At 30.4% G+C, this 24821-nt stretch overlaps 1 protein-coding gene across 3 annotated transcripts; it reads left to right on the top strand.

Annotated features, from left to right (window-relative positions):
* Nucleotides 1–17564: 17564 nt before the first annotated feature.
* On the top strand, nt 17565–20233 carry LOC127135542 (nuclear transcription factor Y subunit A-3). Of its 3 annotated transcripts, none has more exons than XM_051062210.1 (5): nt 17565–17728; nt 18819–18938; nt 19016–19087; nt 19289–19477; nt 19599–20233. In XM_051062210.1, exons 2-5 carry the CDS (start codon nt 18864–18866, stop codon nt 19974–19976), a joined length of 714 nt encoding a protein of 237 aa, XP_050918167.1. In that variant the 5' UTR covers nt 17565–17728; nt 18819–18863; the 3' UTR covers nt 19977–20233. The 3 variants fall into 3 exon arrangements, with proteins under 3 accessions (XP_050918167.1, XP_050918181.1, XP_050918173.1); XM_051062224.1 differs by having other exon boundaries at nt 17566–17728; nt 19289–19468; XM_051062216.1 differs by having other exon boundaries at nt 17575–17728; nt 18848–18938.
* Nucleotides 20234–24821: the final 4588 nt, after the last annotated feature.

Genomic DNA, 24821 nt, shown 5'->3' with positions numbered 1-24821 from the left:
TTGACTTTGTTGAGTTAAAATCATTGGATTTAGGGGATTGGTGAAATATACATTTCATCTCCTAAAATGAATGAATGATTTTAATTTGATAAAAGTCCTCCTTTGACCAATTTGTGTTGATTTTATTCCCCCTCCCTCTTCGTCTTAATCCCCTTCTATATTCATTCATGCCATGGACCTATGATATCTCTATATCCTAAGGCTAGTTGATTGCAAAATCAATACAAGTGTGGATGATATTAGGTCCACCTCTTTTGCATATTCTTTTTTTGTGTGTGGTATGTTTTAGGAGCATAGCCCATTATACTATGTCTCTAACATGCATTAACACCAAAATTTCTATTGCCCGACCTCAAATAGTTGTGAATTCTACATAAGTCCAATTAAGATTGCTTAACATAGCGCTAAATTGTTGACACAAAAAGGCATAGCATTCTAGTAAGTGAGATTGTAAGTTTCCCCTCTTTCATGGTATTGTGTGGAAACTTGGTCTTTTTTCCTTCCTTTGGAAGATGTCTTGGTTCAAGGATCCATACTTATGACAAGTGGTTTGAGTGTTCTCCAAAGAATGACTTAAACAAAACAAAAGCAAAAGTAATACTAACTTCTAATCAATTAACAACTAACATTTAATTTCAAGCCATTTACTTTTATGCACTTTAATTTTGAGCTTTTATTCATTTGCCATTATTCATACCATTTAACTTGTTTACTTTAATGTCATCTCCACTTTGCTCATTTGAGCCATATCTTGTGATTATTCTGTGATTGTATATACTTGTTTGTGTTTGTGGTCTTTTGACCTTACTGTACATAATAAGAACAAAAACCCTAAAAGACATTTGTGTGGACTGTTGGATTTGATCTGAGACATTGGACTTAGAATTAGGCAACATTCCCTATGAAAAAGGACTTGGCCAATGCCAACTTTCATGAAACCAAGTGCTTGTGAATTGAAACTTTATTTGAAGCAAGTATTTTGATCCCCTTTGAGTTCATCTGCTACATGGTCTGATTGAAGTTGTTACTTTGAACATGTGCCTAGTGCTTATCTTTGAGTTCATCTGATGCATGGGAGATTATGAAGAAGATCATGAAGTTGTTAAGCTTGGATGTGGATATCTTTATTTGATGCCTTGCCATTCATCTTGCTATTTGTGTATTTATATTGCTTGATTTTAAAGTCCAGGGGAAATTTGGGTTTCTATATGACATTCTTGTCTATTGGATTCCAGCTCATTGGTCAGATCTTTTCAACTTTTAACTTTTAAATTTATGCTTAGGATTAGTCTCTTCATCTCCTCCTCATTTCTTTAATTTCAAATCTCTCCCTCCTTTTAAAATCTTCTTTGCTTGTGTTTGTTTTCTAAACTTAGATCATTTTGCAAATTAGAAACTTTGGCCTTATGCCATTGCATTTTTAAACTCTTTTCTTAATCAAACTTGTAAATGAACTTAACTATACTTGACTTAAAATTTCAAAATCCAAAAAGAACTAACACTCATTCAAACCATTTTTAGGCCTCTTGTGCCTTTGTAAAACTTAAAATTTTGTTAAAAGCAATGCACTCACTTTAAAATTATTACCACGAACTACGAGGTTTTGATCCCTCATTTTATGTTGATACGTAGGCACAAGTACAAAGGTCTTGTCAAACACAAAAATATAATTAATGAATTATTTTCTCATCACTCCATTCTATTTTATTGTAAACATCATTTTATACAAAAACACATATGCGCACAAAAAAAGGGCTCCCTAAGAGTACCTAGGACACTTTGGGTGCTAACACCTTGTCTCTGTATAACCAACCCCCTTACCTTTAATCTTTGATATTTTATTAGTTTTGATTTGAAAACTTATTATCTTTTGGATTTTGTTCGTACTTTTCCCTTTTCCCTTGGAAACAATAAAAGTGTGGTGGCGACTCTAGTTTAATTGACGTCTAGTTTATCCATAGCTTGATGGTCATGAATTTATCGCTACAATAAGCCAAACATGACTATACCAACCTCATATCATAAGAGATTTCAAGTCCGGGTATAGGACTTATCTCACCACACAGAGATCACCAAGCACCAGACAGAATAAACAATAACAAACAACAACAAACATAATATTTGCACAAAAACAAGGATGGGCTTAACTCACTGGGACTACTCCCCAACATAGTCGCCACTTTTCTGTAACGGTAAATTTTTTGAGATTAAGTTATTGATTAACTTAACTCCCAAAACAATCACCGCGCTTTTATTGTTTCTAGAGGAAAAAGGAAAAAGTACGAACAAAACCCAAGGAAGTTTTAAAACAAAACTAATAAAAATAGAATAAGGGTTCGGGGGTTAGTTATGCAAAGGGAAGGTATTAGAACCCTAAACATACATGGTACTCCATGGGAACCTCCTTGGAAATATGAAAATTTTAGCTTGAAATATATGTTGTTTGTTAAAAGATTGGAGGGATGGGAAAAGAAGCATATTTATTATGATTTGGTGTTTGCCAAGACTTTTAAAGTCTCATGCCTACGTACCAACAAAGTGCAATGAAGGATCAAAACCTCATAGTTCGTGGTAAAAATAACAAAAGGGGTTTGTTTTGATTCATTTTTATGGAAAAATACATTTTGTCATTTTAAGGAGAATACTAAACTAGTCATCCACAAGTATGAGAACTTTGCATCGTCTTGAGAATGGCTCCAACTTGGATAAGAATCAACAAGTATACCACTAGCTCCCACAGATGAAAAAGAATTATCATTAATACTACGGAGATAGGAGAATTATTACTCAACTATGAAAATGACTCATGTCTAATGCCTTGAGAAGAAGTTTAGAAAAGGAAAAATGCACAAAGGGCACAAAATGGTTTGAATGAGTTAGACGTTTTATTAGTCTTTTAAAATTGGTCTAAGTATGCTTAAGATGGATTGACATTTATTGGAAAAAAGGTTTTGAAAATCACTTGACAAGAGTCAAGGTTTATTGAGAAAGTGGTTCAAGTTACAAAACAAGAAGATTTTGAAAAAGAGAGAAGACTTTGAAAATTAAAGAAGGGGAAGGAGAAGAAGAGACTATCCTAAAGTATCAAAGTAAAAGCTAAAGAAGAAAGATCTAACCAAGAGATGGCAAGCTTTATGACATAAGTCAAGCAAGAATTTCCCTCATTTGGATTAACCTTCAAGCAAGCAAAATAAGCAAATAGTAATCCATGTGTTAGATGAAACCAAAGTAACCAATTCAGGTCCTAAAAAGGAAATCCTAAGTCAAAGGTATCAGATGGATTCCAAGGTCTTAAGTCCCAAATCCCAAAGCAAAGGTCAAGATCCTAATTCTAAGTCCATAACTCCATAATTATGCCAAGGATAGTAACCACAAGTCCATGATAACCAAATTCTTTTTAGGGGTCTTTCCTTTTTTAATGTATTTTAAAAGAAAATGAAAGTCCAAATGGACAAAGGAAAAAGAGCATAAACATAAACAAAGGTCCAAATGGACAAAGAGAAAATATGATATGAGATGCTAAAATAAAAGCATAAAGTAAATAACAAGAAATAAAAGCATGAAGTAAATGACACTAAAATAAAGTTAATATAATAAGATGTTAGTGAAAGATGAAAAGATGTTTCAGTCATTTTGGAGAACACTCAACCATCCACTCACAAGCATGAAAATATGAACATATACATCATTTGTGAGAAGGACTCTAACTTGGATAAAATCAACAAGTATGTCACTAGCTCTCACAAATGAAAAAGGAGCAACATTTTCATACAATACCATGAGGAATATGAGACTTACAATCTCACTCATAAAAATGTAACTGCTTTTGGGATAAATTTAGTGTTATGTTAAGCAATCATAATTGGACTTATATAGAAGTCACAACTATCTGAGATCGGTCAATAATAATGTTTGTGTTAATACATGCTAGAGAAATTATATGTAAATTATCCTCTTAAAGCTATGCCACACAAGAAAAGAAAAAGAAAGAGTATGATCAAGCACAAGGGCTAGGAGGATGATTCATTACTTAAATACACATTTCATGACACTTAGGACAAACTTATGCATCAATCCAAAGTACCTTAAATGATTCATGATCACTTAGAAGGTAGATTTGAAATGATGAAAGTTCATCAAGCACCAATCCACACATCATGAACAAGATGGACACAAATCCATCCAATTGATCAAAGGGAAAAGAAGGGGATGAAGAAGAAACGGGATAAGAGATGTCACACCCAAATTGAATCACAAATTTGATCAAGTCATCATTAAAATCAATCATCCATTTTGGTGGATTAGGATTTTCACCCCATCAACACCCAAGATCCATTGAGTTTGATGAGACTTGAAGTCAAAGTCATCATGATCCAAGGCCAGCAGAAGTCCACAAGGTCAAAAAAATTGAAAATGCAATTAAATGAAATAAAAATGCATTAAAGGTATTTTTAAATGATTTTAAAATGGAAATAAAATAGAAAGTACACAAAGTCCTACAAAACACCAAATAAATCGCCAAGAAAATTATGGAAGGTTGGAAATAAAATGAGAAACATATAATAAAATTTTCAGAATTTTAAAATGCAGAAACATGTTTTTAAACTAATTAAAACAAAGGATAAAATAGAAAATTCATGAAAAATAGAAAATCAGTGAAATAAAATATGGAAAAATAAAAATCAGATGAAGAAAAATAAAAAAGAGTTCTAGAAATTATTTTTGGATTTTTTGGATAAAAACTGAAATTACTACGAATTTTTAAAGAAAAAGAAATTTAAAATAATAAAAGAAAAAGAATTAAAATCAGAAAAAACCATGAGCGTTGAATCACGCCTCATTAATTGACGTGGCAAATCCAACACTCCAAATGATGAGAAACACGATGGAACACGCTGCAATCAGAACATATGATCCAGTTTGAGTTTAACCAATCAAAACATTTCAAAATGCCAACGTGTCTGGTCCAAACTTAGACAACCTGAGAAATACTCCGGTCATCTTCTCCGTTGAGCTCTCTCCAGAGTTTCATCATTTGGTAACTTCAAGATACGAGACCGTCATCATTGTGGTCCTCTTCTCATCCTGAAAATTCAACCTTATGCCTCAAATTCATTCATGTGAACTGAGCAAAGGGAAAAGTCAAAGAAGTTTCATAAATAAGCACTCCATGAAAAATAGAATTAAATAATGAACATGATCAATCATCACCAGATAATTTAGGGGAAAGCATCAGAGAGTTAAGGACTACATTGTGGTAACTTGTTTGAGTTCAAATGATGCTCAGAGCTACCTTGTTCAGATGGTGATCAGAAGTTGATGAAGCTCGATCTGGTTGGAGCAATTCAGAAGGTCTCAAAGCTTGGTAATTGTTGTAAAAAATTTAGAGGATACCGATGGAGCTAATAGAATCAAGAAAATGGATTGAAACAAGCTGAACCTCAAAACATGATAGTTGAATTTTCTGGAAAAACTTCAAGTTGCAACAGGGGTTTCTTGGCTCTCCAAAGCTTGAAAATGAAGAAAATAACTTCCTCTATTTATAGGGAATGTGATTGGATCCAAATACGCGTGGAATGATGCTGAATTCGTGCAAAACGAATTTGATCCAAGTGTGTGAAAAGTGTGACTTGAAACTTCTCAAAACTCATGCAAATGATGCGTTTTAAGTGTCAATTAATTTCTGGAAGTTTGTTAAAACATGTTTAGGACCAAAACACTTGTTAATTTAGCTTGGAATTGAGTTTAGTTACGATCAAATTTCGGGCAACGGTGATTTATTCAGTTTTAAGTCACCATGTTCTACTCAATGGGGCATCCTACTCAAGAGGCTTTTTGATCTCATTCTTTTTGCAATGTATTAACATCATGGCCAAGATTATAATGAGCCAAGAAAGGTTTCATTTAGATGTTTGAGCATAAAGTTATGATGTGTTGAAGTTGGCATAATATACTAGTTCCATAACTTAGAAAAATTTGAGTGTTTCATGGCTGAAAATGACCTATAATGTCCCAATGAATTCCATGGCCTTCCAAGCATATTTTGACCTTGTTCCTTGAAGCAAACTTGTATATGGAACGACCAATGGCATTTGAAAAAATAATCAACTCCATATGTTGAAAATTGAAGAAGTTATGATCTTTGAAAGTTGGCAAAATGTCACTTGAACATAGGTAAAATTTCACTAAGTCCGCCTATAATGTATCCAAACTTTTGATGATCCTCCAAACATAATTGGCTCTTGTCACATGAATATAAGTTGTAGAGTATGTTGAGAAGAGTCATATGCAAAAAGAATCATTTAAAAATGTTGAGAATTAGAGGATTTGTGATCCCTGGAACTTTGACCTTAAAATGTTGACTTTTAGGTCAAACCACTTGGAACAAGCTTGTGCACTTGGACTTTTCTTGAATTTCACAGCACATGGTTGATCATATGAACTCAATATAAGGTGTATTTGATGTAATCTTGATTAAATTTCTCAAATCTTGAAGTTACTTGTTGAAGAAGGCATGGAATAAACACATGAACCTTTAAGTTTTCTTGAGAAGTAAGCCACCAAACTTTGAGATGTTTTTAACTTGAGGAGCTCAACCTTGCACAATAAACTTAAGGGAAACAAGACATATTTTTGGTATTTTTATTAGTGGTTAGATAAGCAATGAATTAAATAAACACAAAGGTAAAACAAGGAGGTGCTTAGTGATCCTTGTAAGAAGCAAACCCAAAGATAGATAAGGGGAAGGACAAAGATGTGACCTTGCTTGTATGAAAAAAATGCAAATGAGATGTGTGATCTTAGGGTTAAAAATTAGGGTATGACATTTTCTAATTCCCCCATGGATTTTGACCCTCGTGGAAGGTCTTGTTTCAGTTTTCCTTCCCAGTTCATTATCTGGATGGAATTAATCCCCAATTGAGTTTATTTCCTCATTGGGTTGAAGTCTTCTTTGACCGTTTATCTTCAGTTTATTCTTGGGTTAAACTTTGATCCCTGGAGCTTATTACCTTTTTTAATCTATCACTTGGATGATAGTTGGTAATATCTCTCTTACCTTTGGTTGGTTACTTTTGTTAAGCTATCACTTGGCTGGTAGGTGGTAATCTTTCCTTTTGAGCTTATTACCTTTGTTAAGCTATCACTTGACTGATATTTGGTAATATCTCTTTTACCTTTGGTTAGTTACCTTTGTTAATTTATCACTTGGCTGGTAGTTGGTAATCTTTCTTTTTGAGCTTATTACCTTTGTTAAGTTATCACTTGGATGATAGTTGGTAATATCTCTTTTACCTTTGGTTGGTTACCTTTGTTAATCTATCACTTGGCTAATAGTTGGTAATCTTTCCTTTTGAGCTTATTACCTTTTTTAAGCTATCACTTGGTCGATGGTTGGCAATATCTCTTTTACCTTTGTTAAGTTATCACTTGGATGGTAGTTGGGAATCTTTCCTTTTGAGCTTATTATCGTTGTTAAGCTATCACTTGTCTGATAGTAGGTAATATTCCTTCTTCCTTTGGTTAGTTTACCTTTGTTAAATTATCACTTGGTTGGTAGTTGGTAATCTTTCCTCTAATTATTTATCTTTGTTAAGTTATCACTTGGCTGATAGTTAGGTAAACTCTCCCCTAGTGGAGTTGGTTATTTCCCCCTTGGTTAATCTTTTCTCCGGTGGAGTCTTACCTTGTTAAGTCTTCCCCCATTGGGCCTTTGGCTCGTTTATTTTCTAAATATGCATTGGTTTCTTTCTAATACAATAGTTATTACCAAGTCGAGTTATTTCCCCTGTTGAATTTTGGTTGTCCCCAGCTGGATTCCCCTTTGGAATCTGTTGTTCCTCTACAGAATTCCAGTCTCCTCTTTTTGCCAGCAGTTCATTGTCTCTCGTCGCGATATATGCCCCACATATATCCTTGTTTGCATTCATATCATATCATGAGCATTTTTTGCGGTATCTTAGGGCGAAAAATTGGGTTTTCTGTATTTAAATCTCTTTAATCTCGTCAAGACAAAGATTTCAATCTTCATATCTCTTAATCGAAGAAACTTAAATATGGGCATCTGTCATACCCTAATTTTTAACCCCCAGATCCCACAAAATCATCTGCATCCTTGCATTAAAACAAGATCACATCTTGGTCTTCTCCCTCTCATCTTTGGGTTTGCTTGTAGGGATCATCAAGCACCTCCTTGTTGGTGTTTTAATTTTGTGTTTATATTTTTATTACTCATCTAACCACTAATTAAAATAGCAAAAATATGTCTTGTTTCTTTCAAGTTTATTGCAAGGTAGGGTTTCCCATCAAGCATGGCTCATCAGTTAAGGTTTGTGTTGATTCCTTAGTCAAAGTATGGTCAACCATTGATTCTCAAGGGAGTATCTCTCAAGGGATGATCTATAAGGTCCCCTAACATCTTTCAATCTCATTTTTTATCAAGGGTATCTCAAAGTTTTGTTGCTAACTTCTCAAGAAAAGTCAAAGGTTCATGTGTTTATTTACATGCCTTCTTCAACAAGTTACCTTAAGATTTGAGCAATCTAATCAAGATACATTTAATGAAATCTTATTTTGAGTTCATATGATCATCCACGTACCTTGAAATTTAATAAAAGTCCAAGTGCACAAGCTTATTCCAAGTGGTTTGACCAAAAAGTCAACATTTGAAGTCAAAGTTCCAAGGATCACAACTCCTTCAGTTCTCAATATCTTGTAATGCTTATTTTGCATATGAATCTCCTCAATATCCTATGCAACTTATATTTACATGATAAGAGCCAATTATACTTAGAGGATCATCAAAAGTTTGAAGACATTGTAGGTCATTTGTGGATTTAGTGAAATTTGACCTAATTTCAATTGACTTTTTCTCAACTTTCAAGGATCATAACTTCTTCAATTTTCAATATTTGAGGATGACCTTTTTTTTCACAATATCATATATGATTCCCTCTACAAGTTTTCTTCAAGGATAAAAGTCAAACTATGCTTGGAAGACCATGGAATTCATTGAGACATTACTGGTCATTTTCATCCATTTGGGACTTAGAATTTTCTAAGTTACATGACTAGTTTTTTGTGTCAACTTCAACATGACATAATTTTGTGCTCAAGCATCCAAATGAAACCTTTCTTGGAACATTGCAATCTTTGTTATGATGTCAACACATTGCAAAAAGAATGGGATTAAAAAGCCTTCAGAGCAAGATGCCCTATTGAGTTGAACATGGTGACTTGAAACTGAAGAAATCACCATGGTCCGAATTTGAACTTCACTAATTCTCAATTACAAGCCAAATTAGCACGCGCTTTGAACCTAAACATGTTTAACCAAGTCTCCAGAAGTTAATTTACCCTTGAAACGTATCATTTGGTTGAGTTTTGATGGATTGGAAGTCACACTTTTCTCACTTCATGACCAAATTCGTTTTGCACGAGTTAAGCTTGATTCCACACGTATTTGGATCAAAACAAATTCCTTATAAATAGAGGAAGCTACTGCATTTATTTCCAAGCTTTTGAGAGCCAATAAAGCCCTGCTTCAATCTGAAATTTTCCAAAAAAAAATCTACTATCGTGTTTTAAATTCCAGCTTGTTTCAATCTAATTTCTTGATTCTATTAGCATCTTTGGCCTTCTCTGAAGTTTTTGCAACAATTCCCAAGCTCTGAGATCTCCTGAAGTGCTCTAACCAGATCGGGCTTCATCAACTTCTGATCATCATTTGGACAAGGTAGTTTTGAGCATCATTTGAACTCAAACAAGTTACCATAATATAGTCCTTCACTCTCTAATGCTTTCCCCTAACTTATTTGGTGTTGATTGATCATGCTCATTATTTAATTTTATTTTTCGTGGCTTGCTTGTTTCTGAAACTTCTCTGAAATTCCCCGTGCTCAATTTAGATAAATGAATTTGGAGCATGAGGTTGAATTCGTGATGAGGAGGCGATCACATTGGTGGTGGTCTCGTGTTCTGAATTTACCAAACGATGAAACTCCGGTGAGGGACCATCGGAGAAGATGACCGGAGTTTATCTCAGGTCATCTGAGTTTGGAGACACGCTGGATAATTGGAATATTTTGATTTATCCAATTTGAATTAGATTCCGTGTTTTATTTTGGTTAAATTACATTGTGCGCCCCAGCCCCAGCCTGAGGATTGTTGGATCTGCCACGTCAATTAATAAGGTCAGATCCAATGCTCCGTGTTTTTTCTGATTTTATTTCTTTTTCTATTTTTATTTTTAATTGCATTTTATTTTAAAATTTATAGAAAATTCATTTTATATCCAAAAAATCCCAAAATAATTCCTAAAACTTTCTTTTATTTTTCTCCATCTGATTTTTATTTTTCCACATTTTATTTTATTGGTTTTCATAGAATTTCTCTTTTTTCCTTTGTTTTAAGTAGTTTAAAAATACTTTTCTGCATTTTTAAATTCTGAAAAAATTTATTATATGCTTCTTATTTTATTTCCAACCTTCCATAATTTTTTTGGTGTTTCGAAGGACTTTATGAATTTTCCCCTTTACTTCCATTTTAAAATTCATTTTAAAAATATTTTTGTTGCATTTCATTTCATTTATTTTATTTTATATTTGATTGATGTTTCTTGAGTTCTGTTAGCCTTGGATCATGGTTGTTTTGATCATAGGCCTCATCAAACTCAATGGATCTTGGGAGTTGACGGGGTGAAAACCTTAATCCACCAAAATGGATGATTGATTTTGATGAGGACTTGATCAAACCTTTGATCCAATTTGGGTGTGATCTCTCTTGCTCTTCTTCTTCATCTCTTTCTTTTCCCCTTGATCAATTGGATGGCTTGTGTCCATCTTGTTCGTGATGTATAGATTGGTACTTGATGAACTTTCATCATTTAAAATCTACCTCTTAATTGATCATGGATCATTTAATGTACTTTGAATTGATGCATAAGTTTGTCCTAAGTGCTATGAAATATTGATTGAAGTAATGGACCGTCCTTCTAGCTTTTGTGCTTGATCCATCTTGTTTTCTTTTTTGTGTGGCATGGATTTAGGAGAGAGATTTACATATCATGTCTCTAGCATGTATTAACACAATTATTATTATTGACCGACCTCAGATAGTTGTGACTTCTAAGTCCAATTACGACTGCTTAAGACAACACTAAATTTGTCCCAAAAGTAAGTCATTTTTAATAAGTTAGATTGTAAGTCTCCTACTCTTCATGGTATTGTGTGAAAATATTGTCTTCTTTTTATTTATGGGAGCTAGTGGCATACTTGTTGATTTTATCCAAGTTGGATCCCTTCTCATAAGTAATGTAAATGTTCATATTTTCATACTTGTGGGTGAATAGTTAAGTGTTATCTAAAATATGACCAAACCATTTTTCATATTTTGATCACTAACATTTAATAACATATATATGCATTGGCTTTACTTTAATCTCATTTACCTTCTGCTCTTTACTCTTTTGTCATTTACTTTATGCTTTATTTTTTAACATCTCGCATCATATTATTTGTACTTGTGTTATTTGTTCTTTGTCCATTTAGACTTTCATTTCCTTGTAAAAATACATTAATAAAGGAAAAACTTAAAAATGAATTGATTCTCTTGATTCATGGACTTATGGTTACTACCCTTAGCATTGTTGTGGAGTTATGGACTTAGAACTAGGATTTGGGCCCTTGCTTTGAGAGATGGTGATTTGAGACCTTGGGATTCATCTGGTACCTTTGACTTTGGGCTTCTTTTGAAGACTTCTCTTGGTTATCTTGGTTTCATCTGACACATGGATCATTCTTTGTTTATTTGGATTGCTTGAGACTTAATCCAAATGAGGGAATTTTTGTTTGACTTATGTCATAAAGCTTGCTATCTCTTGGTTAGACCTTTCCTCCCTAGCTTTTACTTCATGCTTTAGAATAGTCTCTTTTTCTTCTTCTCTCTTTCTTTAATTTTCAAAATCTTCTCCTTTTTTTCAAAACCTTATTATTTTCAAACTTGAATCACTTTCTCAATAAACCTTGACTTTTTTCAAGTGATTTTAAAAAATCTTTTCTTAATAAAAATGATAATTCATCTTAAGCATATTCAAACCAATTTCAAAAGACTTAAAAAATACATGAACTCATTCAAACTATTTTGTTCCCTTTGTGCACTTTTTCTTTTAAAAAAATTTTCTCAAAGTTTAGACATGAGTCATTTCAATAGTTGGGATATAATTCTCCTATCGCCATAGTATTGATGATAATTCTTTTCCATCTAAGAGAGCTAGTGACATACTTGTTGATCTTTATCCAAGTTGGAGCCCTTCTCATAGTGATGCAAAGTTCTCATACTTGTGGATGATTAGTTGAGTATTCTCCTTAAAAGGACAAAATATCTTTTCATTAAAAAGAATCAAAACAAACATCCTTTATTACTTTTACTATGAACTACGAGGTTTTAATCCTCCATTGCACATTGTTGGTACGTAGGAACGAGACTCAAAAGTCTCGGCAAACATAAAAATTGAAAAAATATTTCTTTTCCCATCTCTCCAATCTTTTGCAAATAACACCTTTTTTTTAAAACCAAAATGTATATATTTTCAAAGAGGTTCCTATAGAATACTATAGATGTTTAGGGTACTAATACCTTCCCTTTGCATAACTAACCCCCGTACCCTTATCTCTTTTTATTAGTTTTATTTTAAAATTTCTTTGGATTTTGTTCGTATTTTTTCCCTTTTCCTTTGGAAATGATAAAAGCGTGGTGATGACTCTTGCTTTGCGAGTTAAGTTAATTAATATCTTAATCTCAATTTTTTTACGGCTACAACCCCCACTCTAGATTGTTTCGATCCCCATATCTTTCACCAACAAAAGTAACTTAGTTGGTCATCTATAATATGCATATGCTTTCTAGATCCCATTTCATGTCATAATCGCTCAACTTTAGTGGTTTCTCCATAGGCTTCGGGATCTTGCTCTCCCATATGCTTATTGACAACGGGTGTTTCACTTGCACCTTTCTCGTATTAGTTTCTGCTTGAGCTGAGGGAGAAGCATGAATGTCCCGGCCTCCACCAAGGTTGGGAGGATGAGTCTGATGCTTCATGCTTTTATGTTGATCTTTTGAATGATGAGCCTCATCTTCCTTTGTCCTAGCTTGCTCTAGGATGGCAACATGAGTGTTCCTTGAATCAACTTTTTGAATTGTATTTTTGTAGGAAATGGTGTTGTGAAAGCTTTCTTCCATGTGTGAATTCTGCTACTGAACAATATTAAACATGTTATTCAGTAGTTTGTTAGCACATGGCATACCGAGGTTCTCCTAGAGAGTTTGGAGTCCGTGCAAGTCTTTAGGTTGTGTAATCGGAAGTGGGACATGAGTCTCTATCAGACTTGCATGAACAAATTTGGCTAATTGTGAAGCTCAAACTATATCTAGATGCAGCGGAACAACTATTTTAGGATCTACAATGTTTTGTGTATGAGGAATATGTGGTTAATTTCTTATTGTTAGAGCAACAACGACAACATCTCACACAATAATAGATCCGGTAGCCTTAGATCCAGTCATCGCCGATGAAAGTAAGAACAACTGGAGATCTGAGGAAAGGAGATTGAGATAATGCTAAATTGAATCAAAGCACGATAGATTTTCGCATTTGATGCAAATACTTGCTCCGATGATCAGAAGAAGTTATGAACTGCAAAAGTTGGAGAATGAATGTGAATTCCTGGAAATCGTAGGAATCAACAGTCGATTCTCATATACGGCGCCACTGTTCTGTTATGGAACTAGAAATGAAAAGGTGAATGACGGTGGTGAAGGATCGTGGCTTCTGACAGGTGGAGTGGGAGGACTTGTAAGGTCAGCATTCTCACGCTCAAGTCAGTATATGAGGAAGAAGAGTGAGACAAAATTGTATTTGAAACTTGTTACGTGATTTTGACGCCTTATCTATATATAGTAAATATGGAATAACCAACTTGCTATTAGTTATGAGCGAAATGCGGAGAGTCGTTGGATACTTTACAATTGAGATATTTTATGATTATTAGAATGATAATATTTGCGTATTGGAAAGATTCTGGAAAGGGCGAGACCTTTATCTGACCGTTGGCCGGGATCAGTATGGTCGACTTAAATCCACCCGGGGTCGATCTAGTCGGCTCAAAACATATTCTGAACCTCCTTTTTGTGTTAAAAAATGAAGTTTATTCTATAATAAAATAATTAATTTTATTTTTTATAGAAGAAGTTAAACAAAATTTCAAAAATAAAAGTAATGGGTCAATAGACTAAATAATTTTAAAACTTTTATTTTAATTAATAATAAAAATAAATTTAAAATCTACTCTATAAAATTTATATTGTTATACAAAAGTCACTTATCGATGAATAGAAAACCACAAAAGAATTGAAAATATTTTTTAGTTTGATTTTTATTTGGTTTCTCAAGACCATTGTGTATTAGAGTGATGGGAGAAAAAAGAAGTCAACAATATTTTGATTCAATATTTTTATAAATCAAAAATAAAATTCGGTTTGGTCTTAAAAGTTGTCTAAATCTTTAATTTTTTGGTTTTTAACCGATTTTTGATTAATTTTCGAGTTTAAATCTTAATTCTTATGCATATCAGTTTTCAGATTCAAAGAGACTAGTTAGAATTCTGATTTCCAACCGTCCAATTTAGTTTTGATAATTAATCCTACAATGTACTATTAATAAATACATTACTTTTTTTATTGATAATTGCAAGAAAAGTTAATAAAAAAATAAATATAAATTAGACAAATATAATAATACAATTGCATTTTATAGTACTTAAAATTCCGTAAATATTCAAATTTATTGTATGAAATACATAGATTCTTCAATAAAATTAAACATTTTAGTTAATAATTTGGTTTCAGATAATATATTTCTTTCGATCACTATTATAAATATAAAAAACTTATCTTAAATCTCACTCAAAGTTATTAATTTTTAGACTAACTAATATTTATATTACTGTTATATCCTTCACTTAATTTCAAAATATTTATTATTAGTAGTTGAGTCATCAAATATATCAAATATATTAAAGATGTTATAATATATGAGTTCACCTCCTCAATAATGAAAATGAAAAACCAAAATTTAGTGAACGGTATCCACGTCTGACCAACTCACGCTAAACCAAAACAACCTCAATAGACATAGAAAAGAAAATAGTTCATGACTTGTCAATGAATTTTGACGCTAAACTTATCGTTGGTTAGAGATTTTTGACTTAGAAGCCATAGATCTAAAAACATTTGACCAAATTACCACCCTTTAAAAATATTTTCTCAACATACCACCCTTTTTCACCTTTTTGTTAGTTTTTAATTAATAAAAAAACAAATCTTTAAGGGTCCTCCATCTTGGCCGGAGCACCCTTTTTTTTCTCTTTTCTTCTTCTTTTTGTTTTTTTATTATTTTATTATGATTAAATGATTTTAATTAATTTTTAAATGTAATAATTAATTAAAATAAAATAAAAATAAAAAATAGTTTAAAAAAATATTTTTTGTTATTTTAATTTTTTCATATATTTTAATATTCTTGTATTTTATTTATATTGAATATTTAATAATTAAATAGGCATTGGATATTTAACAAAATTAATTTATTTGTAATATTTTTATTAAATATTCAAATACAAAAACATATTTCAAATAAATTAATTTTGTAATGCATCGGAAAGTCATTGTAATATATTTTTATACTTTTTATTTTATTTAAATTAGATATTTAATAATTAAATAGGCATTGGAAAATTAAATAATTTTAATAAATTAAAAATATAAAAATAAATTAATTATCATGTCGATCTTTTTTGTTTGAGTAATGACTATCGAAATTCTCAATATCGAGAAGTTGGATAGGAATATTTTGTATTGCATCAAAATTCTTAAAATCCATATTCAAACAAAGTAATTGGATTTTATCTAAAAATGGAATAATAGATGATGATATACTATTCTAATATCTTTTAATTTATTTTGATTACAATTATTAATTATAAGATTCACTATGACATGTGATTATTTTAATTTTTAATAATTAGTTTCACAAAATAAAGCACGACTATCCTCTAAATCGCGAGGGTAAAAAATAAAAACAAATGAATTGTGAGGCCAACTATTTCTTTGAGTGTGATGGCCGAACAATGTTTGATACAACAAATGAAAAAAAAATTAACAATAATCATGAAAAAGTAAAATTAAATGGTTGCTTTCTTTTGTAGGTAACAAACACATTTAAATCATTTAATTTTTCAATAATTATTTAATTATTAAATACTCAATTTAAATAAATTAAAAAATAAAAAAACATATTACAAAGACTCTCCAATGCATTACAAAATTAATTAATTTATAATTTTTATTTTTTTATTTTTTTATTTTATTTAAATTGAATATTTAGTAAAATATATTAATTAAATTAATTTTATTAAATATTCAATGCCTATTTAATTATTGAATATTTAATTTAAATAAAATACAAGAATATTAAAATATATGACAAAATTAAAATAACAAAAAAGTTATTTTTAAAAATTCATTTTATAATTTTATATAATTATAATTAACTATTACATTTAAAAACATTTAATCATAATAAATTAATAAAAAACAAAAAGAAAAAAAGTTGCTCAATCTAAGGTGGAGGACCCTTAAGGATCTATTTGTTATTAATAAAAAACTGACAAAAGGTTAAAAAGGGTGGCATTTTGGTCAATTTTTTTTTTTATTTGTAACATTAAGTTTAAAATCTGTTGGTTAGGACCCGATAATAGGTGATTTAGGTGATTTTGGTCAGGTTCGGATCTAAAATTTAAATTCGATGTAGACCACAATTTCATTTTTTATGGTCTAATTTTGACTAATAAATTTTTGGTTTTCGTCAGAATCTACTAAATCAGTTGACAAATAAATTGAGTCGATTTAATCGATATTTTCTTATAAAACTCATAAACATTAATTTTTATTTTAAAAAATATGTATCAAAATTTTAGAAGTCTAAAAAACTATCTTTTATTATTAAAAAAATATTATTACGCGATATTATTTTTAATACAATTTTTTTATTATCGTACTTTAAATCATAAATTAAATAATATTTAAAATTTCATATTAAATATCTTATATTTTTGAAAATACACAATCCCTTTATTAAATTATTAAAATGACAATATTCTGATATTTAATACTTTTGAAAGTACACAATATCTTTATTAAATTATAAAAATGACGATGTAAGTCAGTCCGTCATATAAGATGAAAATAAATAAAATATATATTAATTAAATTCGGTCGATTTTGATTTTTAAAGGATCTAAAATAATCACCTGAATTGTCGAAATAACTATATATTATCCAAATTAAGCAGTCGAATTAACCCGACACTCAACTCAATCCATTTATATATAAAAGATATCGGATCAATCGGACGGTTCAAATTTGTCCTCTAATAATGCTTGTTAATCTATTGTACCACACGTGTCTCTTTTTGTCTAAAAAAAAAGATGATTCTAGATTGTGAAAAAGAGTAGTACTCCTAAGTAAATGCTTCATTGACAATAGTGAGATAAATATAAGCGGGTTTGTTTCTTTGGGTGTGAATAAAGGGGACATGCCCAATTTCAACCCAACATTAACACTTCAAACGTCACTTGTCTTTCTTCTTCATACATATCCTTGCTAGATCCCAAAGGTAAACAACCACTCTTCTCTCTTTCTTTCTAATCCTCTTCACTACCTACCTTTTTTTTTATTATTTATTTTTTAATTTGATTTGTGATTATTTTATATTATCTATGTGGGATCAAAGTGTAGAAGAGGTTAAATTTTAGTATTTTTCATTTGCATGTGGAATTTGAGATCAGCAATGTTGTTAGTTTAGGTCACTTCAGATTTAGAAACTCTGTTTTTTCTCCCTCTTTTTTGTTATGCTAATTTTCTCACTTTTCAGTAATTTTTTTCTCGTTTTTTCAATGATCTAAATAGAATTTTTTATTTTTTTTTGTGAGGGGATGATTGGAGAAAGTTTAGAATTGTAGGATAATATTGTCATGGGAATTGTTATAATTTGATGGAAAATCGATTTAAGGATAAAAATGTATGTGAAATTTGAAGGGATTGATATGAATAATATGGGAATTTTTTTTGACAAACTTGATTAAGCCAAGTCAAAATTAGGTTTTTTATTTTTTTTATTTTCATATTTCAGTGTTGAGATAGGGGAAGAAGTTTACACTAATGTTCTGTTTTCTGAAATTTAGTATGAGAGCAGCTATAAGCTAATTGTCATTGTTGTTATAATTTTAATTTTTGTAAATTTTTATGGTTCGATTTTCGGATTCGTTTTTGCATTGAGTATGTTGCTTACTGACCCAGTGAACACTACTTGTCATTCTAGTGCTTGTAAATCTAAAGAAATAGTACTGCCTTTTGGTATATTTGGTTAAGGGAAATGTATCTTTTGGTTCTAAAAATTTATAGGTAGTTGAATACCTGAATTATGTGGTTCACCGCGTTCAAATTTGTGGTTAGTGAAGTTACATTAAGGGGTTTAAGTTTAACAGGTTGATTTGGTTCGGTTTTTGGGAGAAAATTGAAATTTTTGACTTGGTGTTTAAAGTATGACATTGTGGTGTTTATTGACTCATAGTAGAATTAAATCTACCTACAAGAGGCAATGTTTTTGATCTTTTGTTCGTCTTATATATCATGCTTTTACGTTGTTTCTGATCTTTCTTGTCTCACTTCATTTGTTGCCCTGTCTAATACGGAACCATTCTCAGGTCAAGTTCTAAATTTTACATAATGACAGTGTTGTTGAAGGTTACATGAAGCCTTTTCTATTTTTGAATCATTCTGATACCGAGTTCAATTCCTCACAAGTTGACATTAATTACTCAATGGTATGCGAAACTTGTACATTTTTTATTTATTTGTTGCTTGCGCTTTTAGTGATCAACTAGTTGTCATCCATTTTCAGGCTCATGCTCCTTATCCTTACTGCGATCCAATTTTTTCTGGTCCATTAGTTGCTTATGCCCCGCAGGCTGCTGTAAGTGTTTCTGATACTAGTATGCTCCGTCGCACCAGCACTTATGATCCGATACTAACACACTATATTTAATTTATTATTGGTTTCAATGAGTATGTATATTAATCTTTTATGATGCTTGAATTTATTGAAATGAAACATTTTTTATGTTTTAATTTGTTGTGTAATATCTTAATATTTCATTGTTTTTTAATGTTTTAGAACCAACCCCAAATGTTACCTCAGATGATGGGATTACCATCCAATCGAGTTGCGTTACCACCTGATCTTGCACAAGATGGGCCCATTTATGTCAATGCAAAACAATACCATGGTATACTGAGAAGACGACAGTCAAGAGCAAAGCTTGAGGCTCAGAACAAACTCATCAAATGTCGTAAAGTATGTTCTGTAAGATGTTGGACTCTCATTTTATCATTCAGGACTTAATGATAGCGTATTAACTAGCAAAAAATTTCATGTGTCGAGAAGAACAGTGCTGATGGTTTACTTCTCATTTAACTTACTGCAGCCATATCTTCATGAGTCTCGGCACAAGCATGCTTTGAAAAGGGTTAGAGGATCCGGTGGGCGATTTCTCAGCACCAAACACCTTTCACAGTCTGGCACAGAATTTGTCACAGGTTCAAATACTGGCGCTGCCTCTATAAACAAATATCAAAAGGAAGATAATTCAGAGATGGGAAGTCATCATTCCTCAAAAACTGCCAATAATGAATCTTCCATCACAACCTGTTCCGACCGCACATGTTTTTCTGGTAACAGTTTCCATTTTAGGCAGCCAGAGCACATGTTTCTCGGGAACTCTCCAAACATGGGTGGAGGAGCACCACAATGCAGTGGAGGACTCGTGTTTGGGGGAACAAAACAACGTGCTTCGGTTCGGTGAAACTTTCATCGGACGGCAAATCATCCTTGGCTTAATCACTTTTGGTTTCTGTGTTTTCATGGTTAATGGTCACTTTATTTTACGTTTTTCATGTGTTCTTCTGAACTTGTCTTTTGGAGGAACTCTAAAGTGTGTGTAATAGCACTTTGAGCTTTTTTTTATTCCGTGCACATACTTTTTGAAGTTGATATTGCTTACACTTGTCTTTTGGACTGGATTGGAATAGTTTCTGCATAAAACTTTCTGGTTTGTGATCACTGATCAGTATATAATTTGTTTAGTATTTGCTTGGTTTGAAATATTTGATGTCCAACACTGGATTAAAGAAAGTTTACATGTTGCGGCTGATACATATTCCATTGATTTTCTGTTCTTCTAGTTTTTTTTTACTGTTTCCATCATTGGTCGGTGTCGCCTTTTGGGCTGATCCAACATGACAACTACTTTCCAATCCACAATGAATCGGGTCTTCAAATCTTGTATACACAAATGTGTATTACTTTTTGCTGTTATTTTGGTGTATAGTGATGGATGGGGGGATGCACACATACATGCAACATTTGTTTCAAGTCTTAAATGTTAAAGATAATGGCTTTGGGATAAATAGAAAGAAGTGCACTTTTGGTAGTAGAAAAGTAGAATTTTGGCCTATATAATTTCCGAATAGGGTGTAGTGGTGGATCTAGCAAATATTACTAGTATTATAGAGTGGTCAAGCCTTCACAATGTCATTGGAGTGAGGTTTTGTTTATGGATTAGAAGACGGTTATTGATAAAAATTTATTTTTCTTGAAGATCTCAAAGTTGAAAGAGAATTGATAGTTTTACACTGAATTTGAAATTTTTGAAGAGAAATGTAGAAGGCCATTGAACGAAATTTTTGAAGAGAAATGTAGAAGACCAACGAACGACAATGGTAAATTCAATAGAGATGATAACTTGCAAGACAAGACCAACGAACGACAATGGTGAATTCAGTAGAGATGATAACTTGCAAGATAGTATTATGTAAAACTATGTGTCTCGATGCACTTCCTATTAATACAAATAGAGAAGAGAGTGGGTATTAATACAAATAGAGAAGAGAGTGGATATTTTCAACACGAGCTATAACAAGACACATTTCTATAAAATTCTAATTGACAAAGAACAATTTTAAAGTGAGTCAACTTCTAACACACAGTCTCATAAGGTCAGAATAATTTTGAAGTGAGTTAACTTCTAGCACACAGACACATAAGTCAACAAAGTAACTTTCACGATTGTGGCCTTTCACTAAAGTGAGAGTTGTGCCACGAATAGTAACTTCTACGTGAACGTGATAATCCAACGCAAAACCAAACACATATTTAGTTTTTCTTTTTTATAAATAAGAATCTCCTTGTAGAACAAATGATCAAATACTTAAGTACTAAAGTAACCAAACACATACTTAGGGCTTGTTTGAATGGCTTTTAGTTTTTAGTCTTTACAAACTATTTTTTAAATCAATTTTAAAAAGTTGTTTTAAAAAGTAAAATAAAAGAAAACCTATTTGATAATCTTATTTTTTAAAACTGTTTTAAAGATGAGAAAATGAAAAAACTTGTTTGGTAGATGTATTTTCAAAATATATTTTAAAAATGAAATTTATACTATTTTATTTTAATTTTATAATGATTTTTTCAATATATTTTATTTTAATCTAGATATAGTTCGAAATATTTATAGTATAATATTTATTATATTCAATTTTAAATGTAAAATTCATGATATATTTTTAAAATGTTTTCTAATATATGTGAGGGTGGATATTCAAATAATCATAGTAAAAAAATGTAGATGTGTAATTTTTTTTTAATTCGTTGCACATTTTGAGTGATATATACACCTCCGATTGACTCGTATCTTTTTATAGAAAACTTATTGAATTAAATTGTCTTGATATTAATTTATTCAAATTAAAATAAATTAAAAATAATAAAATATTGAATCAAAATATACAAATTTAAAAAAGATTTGAAACGAAGCAACAATCCAATCATCAAAGGAAATCATTTTCATTTTTCTTGTCCATCGATTATACTTCTTTTGTCGATTAACTATCTCAATGCTTAACTAATTCTTCTTATTTTGATATTTTTTACCCTTTAATTAATCTTTCTAATTTTTTCTTCAATTTATCTCGAAGTGCAAAATGTCAATATTGCATACAAATCTCAAATTTAATATTACATACAAACCTCATGTCAGAAGACAAAACTCAATCCTACAATCTCATTTGCATCATATGCATAGATATTGAGCAAAAATTCATGAAATTGTCATAATCCATCTGGTGCAAGAAGGACTTAATATAGTAACTCAAAGTACATTTCAGGTCGCACAAAGGTTATCCCGATCGAATTGGAATCCATGACTTGTTTCATTTAAACATATGTGGACTGACATGTGAAGTATAAAAGGAGTAACTATCTAGAAATATTTGTCAAAAGAAAAAATCGTCTTCCCCCATGATTTGAGTAATATCGAGTCTTCTTACACTCTCGCGTTTTTATTAGGAAACTAAGCAAACATTTTCATTTTCTTTTTTAGCCCGACCCAAGGAGTATTATATAAATATCTCAACCTCAAAATTAGGGGGTTATTCACTAATTACACAAAATTAGTGTCTGTTTGAATCACTGATATAAATCTTTAAGCTATTTTTTTTAATGAGATCTCAAAACTATTACTCACTCCGTTCTTTTTTAAGTGTCACTTTCTTAAAAAAATGTCATTTTTTAACTGTCACTTGCAAAGTTTAAGGTAGTTTTAACTTCACTTTTGTCAAAATTACTCCTAGGTAATTATTATAGAGAGAGAAAAAATAAAATGAATATAATAAATAATTATGAATATTATAGGTAAAAGAAGAATTATTGTTTGAAAAGTAACAATAATAATTAGTTTTCTTAATATAGGTAAAAAGTCAAAAATGACACTTAAAAACTACTCCCTCCGTTTTTTATTATAAGTCGTTTTTGACTTTTCACACGTATTAAGAAATGTAATAATTGTGATATGAAAAAGAGAAATTATGAAGGGTTTTACAAAATTATCTTTCATTAATGGTATTGAAAATAGAAATTGACATAATTGAAAGAAGAGAGAATAATAAATATTTAAGGGTATAATAGGAAAAATATCATTAATGATTCATTGATATTATAAAACGACTTATATTGTGATACAAAATATTTTTACAAAACCACTTATAATAAAAAACGGAGGTAGTAACATAGGGAATATATTTTTTTTTAATTAAATACTTTGGTTAGTCAATTAATAGTCAAATTACAATAATTAGATTTAATTTCATTCATTGATTAATTAAATAAAATTTAAATTTATGAAATTTATGTCTAAAAATAGTCATTTATATAATACTACATTAATCATAAATTAGTATTATAAGACTTGGTATCAACACTTTTGAAATGAATTTAAAAAATTGTTTATTAAGGGAAGTGATTGTTTGACACACTTTCACCACATAATTCACCCTTTTCTTTAATAGTAAAATATAAAATTATAATAATATAAAATTATTAAGATATAATATAGATTTATTACAAAATTAATTAAAAAAATGAAATGCTCGTCAGAATGAATTGAATAATTTATAAATGAATAATACATATTAAAATCCACTTATGTACTCAATATTAGGTTTATATACTCTTAGTAGTTTTAGGAAGAGTATATTTTAAAATTTTAATACAATAAATTAAAATAGTATTTATATTATTATAATTTTAATATAATAAGTTTTTTAAATGGTGCTTTATATTTAGTTAAAAAATATTGTAATGTTGTAATTGATAAATATTTGAAAATTAAGTCAAAATTTTAAGCGATATTATCATAGTTAACTTAATATTATTATAGAATTTAATTATACATGTAATAATTCAACTTAACTCATTATTTACAATAATGTCATTAATCATTAATTGTTGGTGTTTTCCATATTTTTTGAATCATAGCAATAGACCAAATATTAAAAATTGGAAAGCAAAATACTGTTGAGCTGTTTTGATTTTTCTATTTTGATAATAGGAAAATTTAAAACAGTTTTGGAAAACAATTTTTAAAAAATATAAATCAAACAAATTTTCTAATTTTTAAGTTTTAGAAAAGACAAAACAATTTTTCAAAAGGCAATCAAATAGGCCTTTAGTGACTGGTTTTTGTTTTTCTTTATATATTATTATTATTATTATTATTATTATTATTATTATTATTATTATTATTATTATTATTATTATTATTATTAATTAAGTTGTAGGATTATTATTTGTTTTGGACCTGCCCCAATTGTTTGGTTTGAGCACCATCACCCTCATTATCTATGTTTGCACCCTCCATTTTGCTTTGTTAATATGGTTTAATTAATTGTTTGATTTCAATCGATAATTGAATGGTTAATTTATTTGTTTATAAATTTTAGCTAAGACTATGTTGTTAGCTTGTGAACATTGTAAATATAGTAATAATATAAATAGTATTGGTTTGTTGTTGATTTACTTCATTGTATTTTTAATCGGATTTTTTATCCGTGGATTCGATATTTTATGTCGTTGTGCCGCTTAAATTCTCGAAACATCGATATGACATTTTCGTCACATTATGATTCTTGCGTATGACATTTCACTCATATTGTCATTACGCACAAACCGGCTTTGAGCATATTATGGTTAACTTTGTCTATTGTTTCTTAATTATGCATTGTTGATCATCTTGATATTAAAAAATAAGACAACTTAAAATGGACATTTTCAATAAGCAAAACTTTGGTTCAACGCCAAATGATTCATTTTAAAC

The sequence above is a fragment of the Lathyrus oleraceus genome, chromosome 1 (genome assembly GCF_024323335.1).
Source record: "Lathyrus oleraceus cultivar Zhongwan6 chromosome 1, CAAS_Psat_ZW6_1.0, whole genome shotgun sequence".
NCBI classification, from domain to species: domain Eukaryota; kingdom Viridiplantae; phylum Streptophyta; class Magnoliopsida; order Fabales; family Fabaceae; genus Lathyrus; species Lathyrus oleraceus.
This window is presented reverse-complemented; position numbering and strand designations above follow the sequence as displayed.

What these genes read in the sequence shown, in the direction of transcription:
- LOC127135542 (XM_051062210.1), top strand. Translation starts at nt 18,864, where the DNA reads ATGAAGCCTTTTCTATTTTTGAATCATTCTGATACCGAGTTCAATTCC. An exon ending in TTGACATTAATTACTCAATG is followed by an intron (nt 18,939 to 19,015) that starts GTATGCGAAACT and finishes ATCCATTTTCAG; the next exon opens with GCTCATGCTCCTTATCCTTA. An exon ending in AATGTCGTAAAGTATGTTCT is followed by an intron (nt 19,478 to 19,598) that starts GTAAGATGTTGG and finishes AACTTACTGCAG; the next exon opens with CCATATCTTCATGAGTCTCG.